This window comes from Orcinus orca, chromosome 2 (genome assembly GCF_937001465.1).
Source record: "Orcinus orca chromosome 2, mOrcOrc1.1, whole genome shotgun sequence".
Taxonomy (NCBI): Eukaryota; Metazoa; Chordata; class Mammalia; order Artiodactyla; family Delphinidae; genus Orcinus; species Orcinus orca.
The window spans coordinates 15,052,300-15,068,151 of NC_064560.1; the positions used below are offsets into that span (position 1 = coordinate 15,052,300).

Here is a 15,852-nt window from a genome sequence, read left to right on the forward strand (position 1 = left end):
ATAGCAAATTCAAGTTTTGCTTCTTGGAAGTTTCCAAAAATTTTTTTTTTCAAATATTTTTAATCCGCAGTTGGTTGAATCCCTGGACATGGTACCCACGGATATGGAGGGCCGACTGTATATATTTACTTTTGTATGTTTGACCTTTTTTAGTGCCATGTATTAATTTTTCAGATATTAAACATTGATTACTTAGTGAACATTTTACATTTTATTAGTTTTCATGGGGCAAACAGAATAAAATAGAACTAAAATTGACATCTTATAGAGTGCTGTATGTCAATTATATCAAACTGGAAAAAGAAAAGATGTGTGTGAAGTAGGCTTCTCAATAAAACTTTTCATATCCTGACAAAAAAATCTAAATCTCCAACTAGAAATTCACGTAGAAAGGAAAGGAGGAAATCCTTCACATAACCAAGGTTAAGTACTACCTGTTCATTATTATCCTTTTAATTCACGTCATCTTTGATTCCTAATCTCATGTGAAACTTGCTTAAAATTCCACACATGATTTTAATCTTGAATCAGCATCTGTCTACATACTTAAAATCTGAGGGCCAGAATTATCTGGATAATGTCAACTTTTCTCTCTCCCATTATAACAGGCATCATTTACCACCCTCTCCCACCTCCCATTTTCCTCTCATCTTAGTTATATGTAGTGCCCCTGATGGACTCATGAGAAAAGTATTATTACTAGTGATGGTTGCAAGAATTAAAAAATCAAATCCTCACACATAAATCTACTTTTTGAAGCTTTTAAAAGATCACTTAGCAGCCTAGAATTTAAAAAGAATCAAAGTATTCATATGGAAAGGTAATAAAAGGCAGTGTGATATGCAAACAACACAACTTAGTGGTACGTTTAATGGAAGTATCTGTACAAAATGCACGGAGGACTAGTTTTTTAATGCCTGGAATATTTGTATTCTGACGTATTTTTAAAATAGAAAGATGAAAGAATGCTTTCAGATTCTGCTGCCAGTGAACCAAAAAATAAGATGGTATTTCCAATTCATTGTGTACATTACTTGTATGGATGACTGAAGCTTTTGAAAATTAAAATGCTTAATAAGCAAAGATTCATTTTTGCAGTTTATAAATAAATGACCGGATATTTGATTTTTATTTACATTTTAACTAGAAACTTAATTTTACTCACAATGAAATATATATGTATATACATTATACATACACACACAATGATGGGTCACAGTAAATTATGCATATATCTGTATTTTTAAACTACTCTCTGTTTTGAAATGGTATTGATCCTAGCAATAACACAAGACATTGTCTAAGTTCATTTTAGTCAAAATTAGTGTCTATGTGGAGAGAGAGAGATTTTAAGGAGGCATGGGAAATGCAGAAGCGGTGAGGTAGGAATGAAGGGAATTGTGATTTAAAATAGGCGCTTTAACATTTCACTTTCTTTATCTTAAATCCAACGTAGAAACAGGTTCAAGAGGAATTTGCAGACACATTCAAAGAGAACTGACAGTCAATAGAATATCTCTGTTCATTTCAGTTTCATAGAAACCAATGTGTTCCTACTTAAAAATCCCAGTCCCTGGTCTATTTGCAATGGCCTTCAGTCAACTTTATTTAATCTGACTTCTGGTTTCCATTTTTCTTCCAAGCCTTTCATGGTTAATAACTTTTTCAAGATTTGTAAGATGATGAACATTTGTCAGGTAGGTTTATCTGCTTATAACACCTAGTTAATCAGAAGAGATCTGTTGAAAATCTATGATTCAGAAGTCCTCTTCCAAGCTGTTCTTAGCTTTACTCACCTGTGTCCTAATGAATCCTTTTGGCTGAAAACCTTTGCAAACACAATGATCAGACAACTCAAATGATGTGCCCTTCACTGGCTTCAGGCACTATACTCTATGTAGAAGTATTGAAAACCTTGCTTCTTTCTTTGACTGTAACTGCCTAACCTTACCCTGTCCTCCACTGCCAGATTAGGCCAGATCTGTTCTTTACTCAAAGAAACCCAATACTTACTGGATATCATCCAAGTGTCTAAAGTTCAAAGTATTTTACATCACTCTTCCCATCTCCCCTTCACTAGACTCTTACTCTGAGTCTCCATTCAAGATAAACAGATTTACTTGACAGACCTCCAAATATGTTCAGTATGGGCTCAGCACTGTCACTTATCTCAGCATCCCCTTGTCTAGAATGTCCCTTCCCTCTTCACCTCTTTTCAACCTGCTTCTTTGCCTGCTAAAATTCCACCGTCCTTTAAGGCCAACGTCAAGTGTTAGCTCTTTCACAAACCTGTTCTTGATTCACGCAATAAGAATGATCTCCTCTTGGAGCAACTTTCTGCTCCTCCAATACTCACAGTCAACCTTGTCTTATTGCTTAGTCATATACTCCTTCCTCTTAGATTCTAAGCTCCTGGAGGAACAACAGTTTATTCTTCTCTGTACAAACCAAAGTATCATGTACTGTGTCTTTCACACAGTAGGGGCTCAACCAATACTGATTGAATAAATAAACAATGGAAGTGTAGACAAGCTATTTATTTAGCTGAAAACTTTTACAGGAGATTCTGGTTCCATTTTGGAGAAACCCAGGTCAATGTCTAAATTATCTCAGTTGTGCTTCTCTAAACAGGGTATAGAGTTATATATGCAAGTGCCATACTAGCATTTCTTAAGCAAAAAATAAAAAAGGTTTCTTTACATTAGTGTCATAGAGATCATTCAAGACACCAGATTTTTCACTTACTTTGAGGATCTTTTCAAAGAAAAATGGTACTTTGAAGCAGTAAACATGATATAGCCGTCTGTTTGGGTTTTTTCCTACCAACTCAGCTAAGGGAAATCTTACTTCATATTGGCTGAATCACTGACAAGACTTTTAAACATAAAACGATTTGAGAAACAGAAAATGCAAAGCTGCCCATATTTTCACCACTGTGTGTACAGACTTTGAACAAATGTGATTAATAATTCACTTTTAAAAATTCAGTGGAACACCGGTAACCTAAGTGTCAGAAAACATGCCTAATATTCATGTTATAAGATAACCATGCTCATATCATACTTTAAAGATGTGAGCGGATGTGAGGTAATCCACAGCTTATAGGGGCAATCTTTCAATTTACCTTTCTTCTTTCCATTCAGTCTTTCAACACATTAATTAAAATGTCTATTAAATGCCTGGCACTATACTAGCACAAAAATACATGGTGAGCTCATAAAGACGTGGTCCTTGTGTAAATTTTACTTATATATAGTCCTTTTTTTACACAAAATGTAATAGTTTCTGAACTGAAGCCATTGTTTTTCCCTAAAACCAGCTCTTCTGCTTAGAGTTGTAAATTTTGCTAATAGCATCATTTCTCTCCTTTCGTTTGAAGCCTCAGAATCAGCAAGGCCCTCAATATTTGTCACACAAACTACTGCAATATTCTTCCTATTATGTGTACTAACTTCAGTTTTTTATACTTTAAAGCATTACAAAATATCTTGGTTCAGCTGCTTACATTTATTACTTATCTAATTATCTAATTAAGGACTCTCGAGGCAGTTATAAAATTGTCCCAAACTACTTTTCACATCTTAATAATTTTGTAAAGCTACACCCAGCTTCATTCAAACTCAATTATTTACTATCTCAAACATATTCCACCAATTTCCTCTTCTGTATAGTATTTATTCAAGATATTCTTCCCTGTGACCTACTCTTCCCTCCCTACATAATCACAGAAATTATAACTTCCTTCAAGAAATATCTTAAATAATAATTTCTCTATAAAGTCTTAAAGGATTCTCACAGATGTTTACAAATATCTACAAATAAGATGTTTTCAAAATACAAATATCATCATTTGTATTTTCTAAGGAACTCCCACATTCTGCTTCACTTTGTCTAATAGTCCACTAGGCTACACAATCCTAAGGCAGAGGTAGCTTTATTTACCAGTGTTCAGAGATGGTACTCAGAACTTTTATTTGCTTATTGGTATTTCTGATTACAAATCTTCTTCTGAATCCTACATATCTTCTAAGTCTTATGCTGAAATATGTTAATAGCGACCAACATGGTTCCCATACCAAGCAGAAGACCAATAATAAAACCCAGTGAAGGAAAGGGACTCTGATCTGTGGTGCTTTAGGCTTGGGCCATCCACAGACTTTTCATCACATCTATGGATTTCTTTTAACTTGCTTCTTTACTTACTCTTCCATTTTTATGTTTTTCTCTCATTCTTCTACTTTCTCTATCACTCCATGTTAGGCAAGCAGCGATATTCTCCGGCATTTTGCTTATTTCTGCTAGTAGCAATCAAAGATTAAATTTTTCTCACTCCTGGGATATACTATAAAAAATGATAATTGCCTTTCTAGGCTATTGCTAATCTCTAAACTAGCCTCCAAAGTTTGTGGAGAAAAAAAAAATGGAGAGAATTCAAACTGAATTTCAGTGTTTATTTTTTAAACTCAAATGAGTTGTCAGTCAACTTAGGTGGCATTAAAGGGGGGAAAAAAACAATCAAATAACTAAAGTTAATATGTGGTTTTGAATGTGAATGTATATATTGATATATAAATAAATTTATATCGATCAACTATATAAATTAAAAGAAAATGAAAATACTTCCATAGCTTTCTTAAGCACCTTTTCTTTCTAAGCTCTTGTTCGCTTTCATGAAGTGAAAGCATGGAAATCATTTTCCATATTATCAAAAATGAAATAAAACTTGGAAAGAAAGCAGAGATGAATCTAAGCTGAAAATTATTATAACTACATTTTTTTCTGCAGAAGAGTTTTCCCAATAGCTATATTCTTTCTTAGGTTTTATTTATACCCATGACTTTGTGATATAAGACAATGGTTTTCCCAATAAATGCCCCTTTTGAAATATGGAGTAAATTAAAAATAGTAACTGTAGTGAAACTGTAGATAATTTAGAGCGAATGGGTAGAAAACCACTTACCCCCAGTTGCCACAGTGATTTCACGTAGGAAATGGCCATAAAATGGAAAATCGAAGGACAGATTCACTCTCTGCAAGGAACAACAACCAGAAAAGAAAATCAATAATGTGCATAATAGTAAATGTAAAATGAAGAGCCTTCTACCTAAAAAAAATGATGCTCTACTTCGCACCATTATTATTGTAGTTGACTATTAGAACCTGAATCTTGGATGGAAAGAAAGATTTTTTCCCCTGGTAATTAAATGTTTAAAGTATGTGAAAAGAATAAAGTTTTGCTCTTGTGGTCTGTTGATCTGTTCTTCAGTTACAAAGGGAATCTAGAAGTTTCAACTCTGAATCAAGCTATTCTCTTTAACATCACCACTGCCTCTCAGTTGTCCACTACAAAGTAGGTCAGCCATCACGATAATCTTAGGGTTCTTTTTAGTTTGATTAATCTTCTCCAAAATAGTAGAGCATGTTATCTGTCAAGTTTCACTGAATTTAAAAAAATATATATTTATTTTACAAAATTATATATTCAACTTATCTTCTGTACATCCCAGAACAAAAGGCAATTTTACGGAACAAGATATTTTGCACCTACAGATCTAGACCTGCAGATATTTTTATTTTTAAGATACGATAAACTCCCCAGATTCAGTATACAGATGACCCCTAAACAACAAGGGTTTGAACTGCGTTGGCCAGTTCCACTTATGAGGCATTTTTTTTCCGATAAATATAGTATCTGTGTTTTCATTTTACAGATCTTTAAATTATCAAAGTGTTGAGAAAACTTTGATTAGAGATCACAATATATGAAATCAAAAGAACTAGGGTTTGAGTCCTGATTCTATCCAGCCCTTGGGTGAGTCATTTGTCAATTTCCTTATTTTTGAGGCAGAGATACCAGTGTGTGGATTTTCAAATGCGCGGGGACTGGCAGCCCTAACCCCCAGTGTTGTTCAAGGGTCAACCGTTTTATGTCCACTTTTAAAAGCACAGAATCAAAGAATAAAAAATTCTGGTTACTAGAAAGCTACTTTTACTTTGTAGAGAGGAAAACTGGAGAGACTTAGGAAGAAAGTTCATAAATTTTGCCCCTCTTTTTTCTAAAAAGGGATCTGAAGCTTTGGATATATATATTTATAATATATCTTTATATATCTCTTTATATAGATAGATAGTAAGATAAAAACAACACACAACAAAGCAAAACAAAGAAAAAGAAACCCTAGATTTTGTGTATGTTTGAAATGATATGAACCAGATATATTATTATTAGGCAAGAAACAAGAAAAACAGGGAGCTATAACAAAGGTGGTTAGCTGAAATAAAAGGATCCATAGGGAAATTAATTGGCTGATTTAGAGCCTAATAGCATGTACAAACTACCTATAGTAAAAGGTTATTATGTTAAAATTCAACAGTTTCTATATCATATCTCTCCCAATATACAAATTTAAAAAAAAGAGAATTATATATAGCTAGATTAAATTTAGCTCTTTCCAATTGTACAAATGATTGCTTTTTTATATCCATCAGAGATTTCTAATGACTTATTTGGCATGATATTAATCATTCAAAATTTACAGTGACTTTCCATTAGGTTTTTTTTCTTTCCTTTTTAATGAAAGCTGCATCTTCAGAAAGGGTTTATCTTCATTTTTATTTTATGCTGACTAATGGGAACAACAAAATCTATTTTCACTGCACTAACTGAAATGAGTGGTTACTAATAACCCTAACATAAAAGCTTCAGTGGCAAAATCATTATCGCAAAGAAAAGGTCAGACATAATTTTATAAAGGCACTTGCTGTAGTACACTGTTCTCCATCATTCTAATTTATTTCCACGCTCATGTGCAAATCGGTAAAATTTACAGCCCTTTGGCATTCTCACTTCCAGAATAAGAGTTTGGTTTAAACATCTATCACTAACATATCAAAGATGAACCAGAGGAATATGACAATTTTTCAGCCACAACAAATGTTTAAATATTTTAGAATAAAATTGAGATAAACAAATATATAAGTTAAAGACTGTTTTTGAGAAGTAAATAAGTTCTCAAGGAAAAATTGCTGATATATTATCCTGAAGCACAACATCAATGATTGAAATGTTTCCCTGTTTAAATGACCAGATACCTTAGTTATCACCATGGCCTGCTTCACACTAATAATGGCAATGACAATTTAGAAAGGTGTTACCTTCTCAATAGTTGTGAAATCTACCCATTTCTCTCCAGGTACTACTGACACCCTTCTCCAAGTATAGATCACTTTTTTTTTTTTTTTTTTTTGCGGTACGCGGGCCTCTCACCGCCGCGGCCTCTCCCGTTGCGGAGCACAGGCTCCGGACGCACAGGCTCAGCGTCCATGGCTCACGGGCCCAGCCGCTCGGCAGCACGTGGGATCCTCCCAGACCGGGGCACGAACCCGAGTACCCTGCATCAGCAGGCGGACCCCCAACCACTGCGCCAGCAGGGAAGCCTAGTATAGATCACTTTTAGCGTAATAACTTGCTTACAGGTGTCTTGGCTCCATTTTCCCTGGAATTCATTCTCCATACTATCTAGCATATCACTCCCCCACTTCAAATCATTCAATCTAGAATCCCATTGACCCTGGAATCATGCCAAAATAGTGAAAACGAGTTCTAAGACCCACCACTAACTGGTCTCTCCTACCTTAAGATTCTCCCTTCGTATTTTCTGTTCAGGCCAGCCTTCTAGAATAACTTTTAGTTCCTTGAAACTGCCACCCTTAACCCTGGGCTCTGGTACTTCAACATGATGTCTCTTCTGACTGAAATGGTCTCTCAACCTTGGCTGGTCATGGCGCCCACGTTCTTTGGCTTAGTTTGGTTGGTACTCCAAACCTGACATAAGGACTTGGAGCAGATAATTTGTTTGGAAGGTGATCCTAGGAAGCATTTGCTAAAGGAGGTGGGAAAAGTGAGACAAGGAAAAGAGAAAAACTAGTAACAGCTATTGGTTGTGTTACCACTATAGCCAGGTCTCCCCTTGGAGACCTTCTGAGAAAGAGTGGGGGGAAAATATGCCTCAGAATCATCTCATTGGAGGTTAGGAGGCTGGGCTACTTATCCATCAACGCCTATCTCCTGTCGATCAAAGGTGCTCCTGTGGGCAGATGAATCCCCCCTTCCCCAGGATTACCCTTGCTTACCCTCAGGCAGAGAGAAGAGCCACAGCACTTGATCTGAGGAGTTGCTAGTATATTAGAAGCTGCCTCCCACAGCTTCAAGTGAACTCAGGGAGGCAGAAGGGATATGGGGCAAAGCATCAAGAGGCACCGCGAAGTGTCACATCCTCAGAGTCCTACCGTGACTTCTTAGCCCAAGTTAGGCTTCCTACTGTATCTCACCTAGCATTCTCTCTATATACATGCACACGTGAAACAACCGCATGGGGTTCAGATTTTAACTGCTTCAAAGTGAAACTCGGCATCAGGGTGGTTAAGAATGGCCCAAGTGGGAAACCAAAATTTAAACCCAGATTTGAAAGACAACAAAGACAATGCTCTTAATTACTGAGCTATTGAAAATAAAGTGATAAGACGTGTCACACTTAAAGGCAAATTTTTGAAAATTATCATCCCTCCTTAAAACACATACAAACACAGACACACACACACACACACACTCAAACACACACACACACACACACACAAACTACTGAAACATAAACAAAAATCATTAAGCACTAGAATTTCATGAAGGGCTTTAAGCTAATTTATTATATATTCAGTATAATTACCCTCTGGGTAATTGGATCATTATTTTATCTCAGTATGGTATATAAAACAGGCATGGGCGGGGAGCTAAAGGAAAGTTTTATTTGTTCATTCATTCATTCATGCAGTCAGAAATCATTTATTCAACACCTTATATGTACCAGGCACTTAATCAGGGTCTGAGCATCATACAGTAAGTCCCACCCAGTTTCTTCCTTCAAGGAGTTCAGAAGATGGTGCAGGAGAGCAACATGGAAGGATAAACAAGTAGGACCAGGCAGGGTCAGAGTAAGGACCCAGAGAGAACACCTAACCCAGAGGAGATGGCATTGAAACTCTTTAAAAGGAATCACCAGAAGCTAGTCAGATGAGACCTGAAGGCATGGGAGTGGAAGGGATTGTGAAAATATATGTAGAAGGTAAAACTGGAAGGATCGTGATTAATTGTATATAAAAGCTGGGAGCGGGGAAGAGCTGTCTAGAATGTAGGACAGGTTTCTAGCTGGGTGACTGGTGGACCATAATCCACCAACTGAATTGATGAATACGGGAAGAAGAGCTATTTTGGTTAGGTGTGAGAAGGCTTGCTGTGTCACTAATTAATTACATATCCTTTAACTATATAATTAAAAAAAAACCCCAAATTGTAAATGCCACAGAGGACCCTTCTGAAATCAGAAGGGTAAACAGAAAAAGAAACGTAATTTTGAAATTTAGTTGACTTAATTGATGTACATGACAGAAATGAATGTTTTCCTATCTTGGATCTCATCCCATAAGAAATATCTAATGTAAAAGGAAGAAGCATTTCGGAAAACTGTCATGTGAAGACACAATAAATTAATTAACAGGGCGAAATATAAAATGAAAACTCAGAAGTGAAATTTTAACAAGCATGTGTGGCATAAATAAAATCAATTGAATTTGCTAATTCCTTACACTCTGCAGAAAGGAGGGGTATCATAATTTTGAGACAAGCATAGGAAGTATCACAGGGGGGAGAAGAAATTTATGAAGCATGCTTTGAAAAGTTTGCAGAAGCATATAGATAGGTTCTAGGTGGTGTGTTGCAAATTTATGGCAGGTACAGCCATGTATGACTGTGACTTTTAAAACCACATCATGCTCCCTCACAGCATGCCCCGCGGAATCACTGCTGGGAACAGACTATCAGAGGCAATTAGGGCCATACTCGGAGATCTCTAAGTGCGTCCCCACCTCTTACTGCCTCTTTTACATATTTTTCTTATGCCTATCGCCATCCGGCTTCTGACTAATTATTATGATCTCTGCTCATTCTTTCTTAATAACACAAGAATTATAAACCTATGTAAACACTATTCCAGGTTTACTTGTTTGCCTATTTCTCAGTGGTATTACAAAGATAAATTAATTAGTCAATGCTTGTAAGACCTTGAAGACAGAAACTATTAGGTTAAGAATCTGGAGTGGGCACATTTATAATCCTAAAAGCCATTTAAAAGGTCATTAATAAAAACTGCCTTTTGTTTTAAGACAGCTTCTTATTTACAGTAATAAGGTTATACTTTTCTGGTTCCCCCAGCCTTGATTTCATCTTTATAAAGTATAGTCTTGATGAAAGCAGCTTGTGGGAAAAATATTAGTAGTAACTACTCTTTTAGGAACTGCTGATCTCTTGAGTTCATGACAGCAAAGGGTCCAGAGAATATGGGCAGTATCCATTTATTTAAGAATAAATTCATGGATTAATCATTAATTTCTATACATATATTTTAACATTCTATTTTTAATCATTCAAATCATTTCATGTTTGCAGGGCACATGTTTGTATCTTGAAGCTGTCACATAGGTGGGATGATGATGGTGATGATGATGATTGACAAAGTGAGATTTGTGTTATTTTTTCCAAAGACAATTTCAAAAGTTAGACGGAGTCAGTTTGTTTATTTAGGTCAAATATTAACTTTGAGAGGAAATGAAAATTTTAAGAAAAGATACTTTTTGTTTTATTTACATAGATATTTCTAGTGATACTGGCTTTCATCGAAATACCTGAATAAATTATCTTATTTCCAGTAATATTTATATCCCTAATAAATAAAAATGATTGAATAATCCTTATTAGATAACTTTTTATATATAACTATGAATAAATTTAATTTCTTAATTGGGATGTGACATATTCTTCCATAATGCACAAAACATTCTTGAACCTGAATAAGGTCCACATAAAATTCATTCACCTATAAATGCTTAGAACAGATTATTGCAGTCCTTTGTTAACCACAGACACAAATTTTAAAATCTTCTTTTAGTGGAAATAGATGGAACTTTATTTTTAAATTTTCAAAGATTCTTTTCTAATTTTTGAATGATCTAGCATGGTTTTAGAGTCAGACAGACTTGAAATTACATCCCAGCTTTGGTACTTTGTAGCTGTGTGATTTCGTAAATCATTTAACCTCTTTAAGGCACAGTTTGCTCATCTGTAGTCAATACATTTCTTCAAAGGGTTATTTTAAGGATCAAACGACCAAATGACACCTGGACCTTCATAAGCACTGAGTCAATATTATATTATGTACCTGAAGGCGTCTAGCATAGCAGTAGTTCCTTAAAACTCATTTCCTAAATAAAAATAGCTCCCTGTTTGACTCCTAATAAGTAGATGGAAATGATTTGACATATGTTGTTTCTAATATCAATGCAGGCATATTCCTTTTCTAATAGAATCATATGACAATTAGACATTATGTTCCTCAGCAACGTTATGATGTTTTCAGTTCTGTTATATTGAAATAATCATAACTACTGTATTTACTGGTGTTAGGAGAATGAAATTAGCATTTAATATATCAGACATTATGCTAAGTATTTTGCCTGCATTTAGCAAGTATGAATGCTAAAATTAGGTAAAAGTATGACAAGAAACAGGATGTTGATATGCACAAAGTATCTTCCCAAAAGATACTAGATAATTACCAAAGGAAAAATAGTAAGTTTACAGTGAAGAAACAAAATCTGGCAGACATCACCTTAAGCAGGTGATCAAAGTTAACATCACCAGTCATACTGACATCACGTACCTCCTGGTGTGATGCATGATGAAGGACAAAATATCATTCCCCTAGTATTCTTGCCAAAAATAGATACCTGTGTTTAATCATGAAGAAGCAGTAGACAAACCCCAAATCAGGATCACTGTACAAAATAGCTGGCAAAGACTCTTCAAAATGTCAAGTTCATGAAAGATAAAGAAAGATGGAGAACCTGTCATAGGCTGGAGGAGACGAGACTAGATTTGACAAATAAATGCAATGTAGGTCCTGGATTGGATTCTGGATAGGAAAAAAGATGGTTTGGGGACAATTCACAAAATGTGAATAAGGCCTGTAGATTCATTAAGAGTATCACACCAACATTAATTTCTTGGTATTGATAATTGTACCATGAGTATGTAAAGTGTTAATATTTGGGGAAGCACGGTGAAAGCTATATGGGAACGCTTTCAATAATTTTTCCAAGTTTATTTATGAGCCTGAAAGTATTCCAAAACAAAACTCTAGAAGGACAAGTAATAAGTTCAAACCACCAGTAGTAGCAGAGCCAGGATTTCAATCCAATATGCGTGACTCCAAAACTCCTGAGTCTTGACCACGATATCATTCTATCTCCCTTCTTTTACACTAGGTGATCCTTTTCCTACCTACTAACAGACTTTCTATAGCTGTGTTTTTCTACCTGATACTCTTAACATTGTCAGTGACTCATAGCTTTGTTCTCAGTAGACATAACTTAATTTTCTTTAAAATTTAATAACAAGGAAAATAGCTAGAAAGCTCCCAGGTGCCTGAGGCAAAAGCCACACACGCACAAATCTGAGGAAGGTACAGAGCAGTCTTCTCAGATGAAATGCACCGAATCACAGGGACTCGTGCCATGCTGGGTGGAGCTGTAGTGAGCTGCACACCACTGAGGTCTGATGGCAACGCGGTGGGTCCCTTCTCACCAGGTAATGGGTACAGCCTGAACTACTCTTTTTTGCACATTTGAGGATCAGATGCTTCCATTTCTTATCCTCCAAGGATAGATCTAAGGGCCTATTCTCTAAACTTACAGAACATCGATTTATTTATTTTTTTACAATGGTCAATGGTAATGGCCTTTCACTGGTTTATTCACCTATTTAACAAATATATTCACTTATAAAAGTAACATAAACCGACAGATAGTAGAATGATAGAAATATGAGTATATATATGTATATGTATGTAGATATAGATAGAAAGATTTAAATCAGTAAGTTTCCACAACAAGCAACTACTAAAGAGAGAAAATGTACTATGCAGAGGCATTTCCATGTGGTTGAAAGAAGTGCAAGCTTCTTTTGTATACCCTAAAGTAAGATCCTGCTTCTAGGCCATAAAAGAGCTGAGTATATTCCAGAAATAAAATAACTGCAGGGCAGGATGACTTGAAACAGTTTCACTACGTCGGATTTTTACAAAATGCAATTTTAAACAAACTCTCACCCTCCCGGGAGGAGTGAACAGGACATGGGTCTTTAATCCAGTGACTGAAAACACCGGAAACCTAATTAAAATATCAAAATGTCCATGGAAAGGGACTAATCAATATGCAAATATACAGGGAAGGGAGTGGCTCCTTTTAGAAATAAAGCCCATCAACTGAATTGATTTTCTGAGTTAGAAATTCTAACAGCTTCAGCACTTTTTTCATAACAGAGCTGAGAACTTAATTAACCCCGCCTATGGAATGACACTCTGCGTGGGACTACAGGTAAATTAGAAAACAAAATGTAAACATTTTGCAGTTACCGGATGCTTGCTCATATGAACTTGAGATGAAGTGAATTATCATCATATCTTTTGAGTTCTCCCATTGCATGGTTCCCAGAAACACTTGGCTTATAGTAGCTTGCCTATACTTGCATGTTTTGAGAATCATTCAAATTAATGTGACTATTTACCATTCAGGCGGAGTGCAGAACATAAGTCTGTTCAGGGGCACAGAAAGTAAAACAGGATTTTATAAAGAAGCCCTGGGAGGGCAGGTAGGGAAAGGGGAGAACCAGACGTCACTTCTGAATTTTTCATGCTGCTCTAGGAACAAGGCAGTGATTCTACCAGGCTTCTCAAACCTGAGTGTGCAGGGCAATCACTTAGGGTTCTTGTTTAAAATAGATTGATTCAGTAGATGTTGGGGGGAAGGGAGCTAAAATTCTGCATTTCTAACAAGCTCCCAGAGCTACTGAGACTGCCCCAGGAATCCCACTTGGAGTGGTCAAAGCTTTATGTCATATAAATGGTCTTTGAAACTCTAAAACAGTGCTGTAAGGAAGCTTTGACAAGCGTGAAATGGGTTAAAAGGATAAATAGACCTGATTCAGGATAACATCATCTCACTTCATCTGTTAGCACTCAACTGACCTGAAATTTTCCATTTAAGGAAGTAAAGGATAGAGGTACCTCCTAGCCCAGCACCTTTAAAGCAATGATTTGCAAAACCTCTTTGCAGCCCCCGTACACCTGAGGGCAATGACACTGGTTACTTCCTTGACCAGGGACTTGGACAGGGCAGGAAAAGTATTCCTATGAGTTCATCCTTGACAGTTTGAAAATGTCCTCCCTTGCCTATGTTGATTATAATCTGTCCTCCCTTCTTTCCTGTCACTGGAAAATGACTGTTTTAAAGTTAAAATGCTCACATGACGATGGTTAGTATCGATCTTAACAGACATCAATAGAGCTGTAGTAGCCAGGGTTTCAACATTGTACAAATGTTAAATCATTCCATTCTAGTAACAACCTTAGAAAGTAGGTACCATTGTCATTCCCATTTTGCAGCTGAGGAAAGTGATTAACAGACAGTAAATAACAGATTTCAAGTCACCCAGCTTATAGTTGGCAAAAGTGGGGACTCACATCCAGGCAGCCTGTTTCTAAGTCCACATGCTTAAACGCTATATCAAGGTGCCCCTCAACTGACATTGAAACAGCAGGTAAAACACTGACCAGCTGAAATTGGTTTTGCTCCCTTCAATCAGGTTGTTGATTAATCAAACCTGGAGTTATTTTACAGAGGCAGCAGTGCTCACGTGCAAGACAGGAACCCAGGCCTCCAGGCTGACCCTGGAACTTAGACTCTTCAGTCTACAGAACTCAAAGAATAGAAATGCTTCCACTGGTGCCCTTTACGAAGTGAGAAGTCCTTCAATAAGGAAAATCCAGCTCCCAGCAGCACAAGTAACTTGAGACTAGTCAATCAGCTTCCAAGTTTGAAATTCCCCTAACCCCTTAAATTTCACCCCAGACTTGGATCTGAGACAGATTTAAGCCCTGCCTGCCTCCCAGCCATTCAACCTGCAATAAAGCTGTTTCCTTTCTCAAACAAAGGTGTCACAGTATTGGCTTCTATGCACATCAGGCAGGGAGTCCTTGCTTGGTAACAATGTGTTAAGATTTGGAATTCAGTGCTGGCAGAGCTCCTGGGAAGGATGATTAAATCATTCAAAACTTGACTACAGGTTGAAATCAAAATTTAGGCCAGGTCCAATTTTAACTCTTCAACCTCCTCTGCTAACAGCTCCCCTTTTATTATTTTTTTTAACTTTTTACTTGGAAATAATTTCAAATTAAAGTTACAAGAATAATCCAAAGAGCCCCCTGCATCATTCATGCAGATTCACCAGCGTTTAACATTCTGCCACAGTTGGCAATTTCTGGATTTTTCAAAAGCTAAGTAAATTGATGCCTCTGAACACAGCTTCCAAGAGCTGCTCCTTTATCCAGCCTACCCATATCTACAGTTTGCTCTGCAGGGATCAGGGCTCAGGTGCCTAAACTCAGCCTATTTATCAGGAGCAAAACTTACTTCGCATTTCTTCTCAGAGAGTGGCTGCATAACAAGAAATTCCTGGCAATGTATCATTAATTGAGAGTGGCTAAAAGTGTTCTACTTCTGGTCCCACTGGAGTGGAACAGAGCACCTTCAGTGAAAAAAGGATGAGACACCTACTTTCTGGGGCTGCACAGAAGTGCTGATGGGAAGGCAATTTATAAACAAACCATGTGAGACCTTGACTATTTTGCCTAGAGTAATCATCCACCACCTAAGTCACAGGCTGTAATTTAGTAAGAAGAAACAGAC

General features: G+C 36.5%; 1 protein-coding gene across 1 annotated transcript in view; it reads right to left on the reverse strand.

Moving 5' to 3' along the window:
- The window catches only part of PLXDC2 (plexin domain containing 2), a 414,157-nt gene that overhangs the window by 193,298 nt on the left and 205,007 nt on the right, over window positions 1-15,852 (reverse strand). Inside the window, exon 4 of the mRNA XM_004285697.4 lies at window positions 4,961-5,030. Coding sequence (XP_004285745.1) covers window positions 4,961-5,030 — 70 coding nt within the window. The remainder of the gene's footprint in view (window positions 1-4,960; window positions 5,031-15,852) is intronic.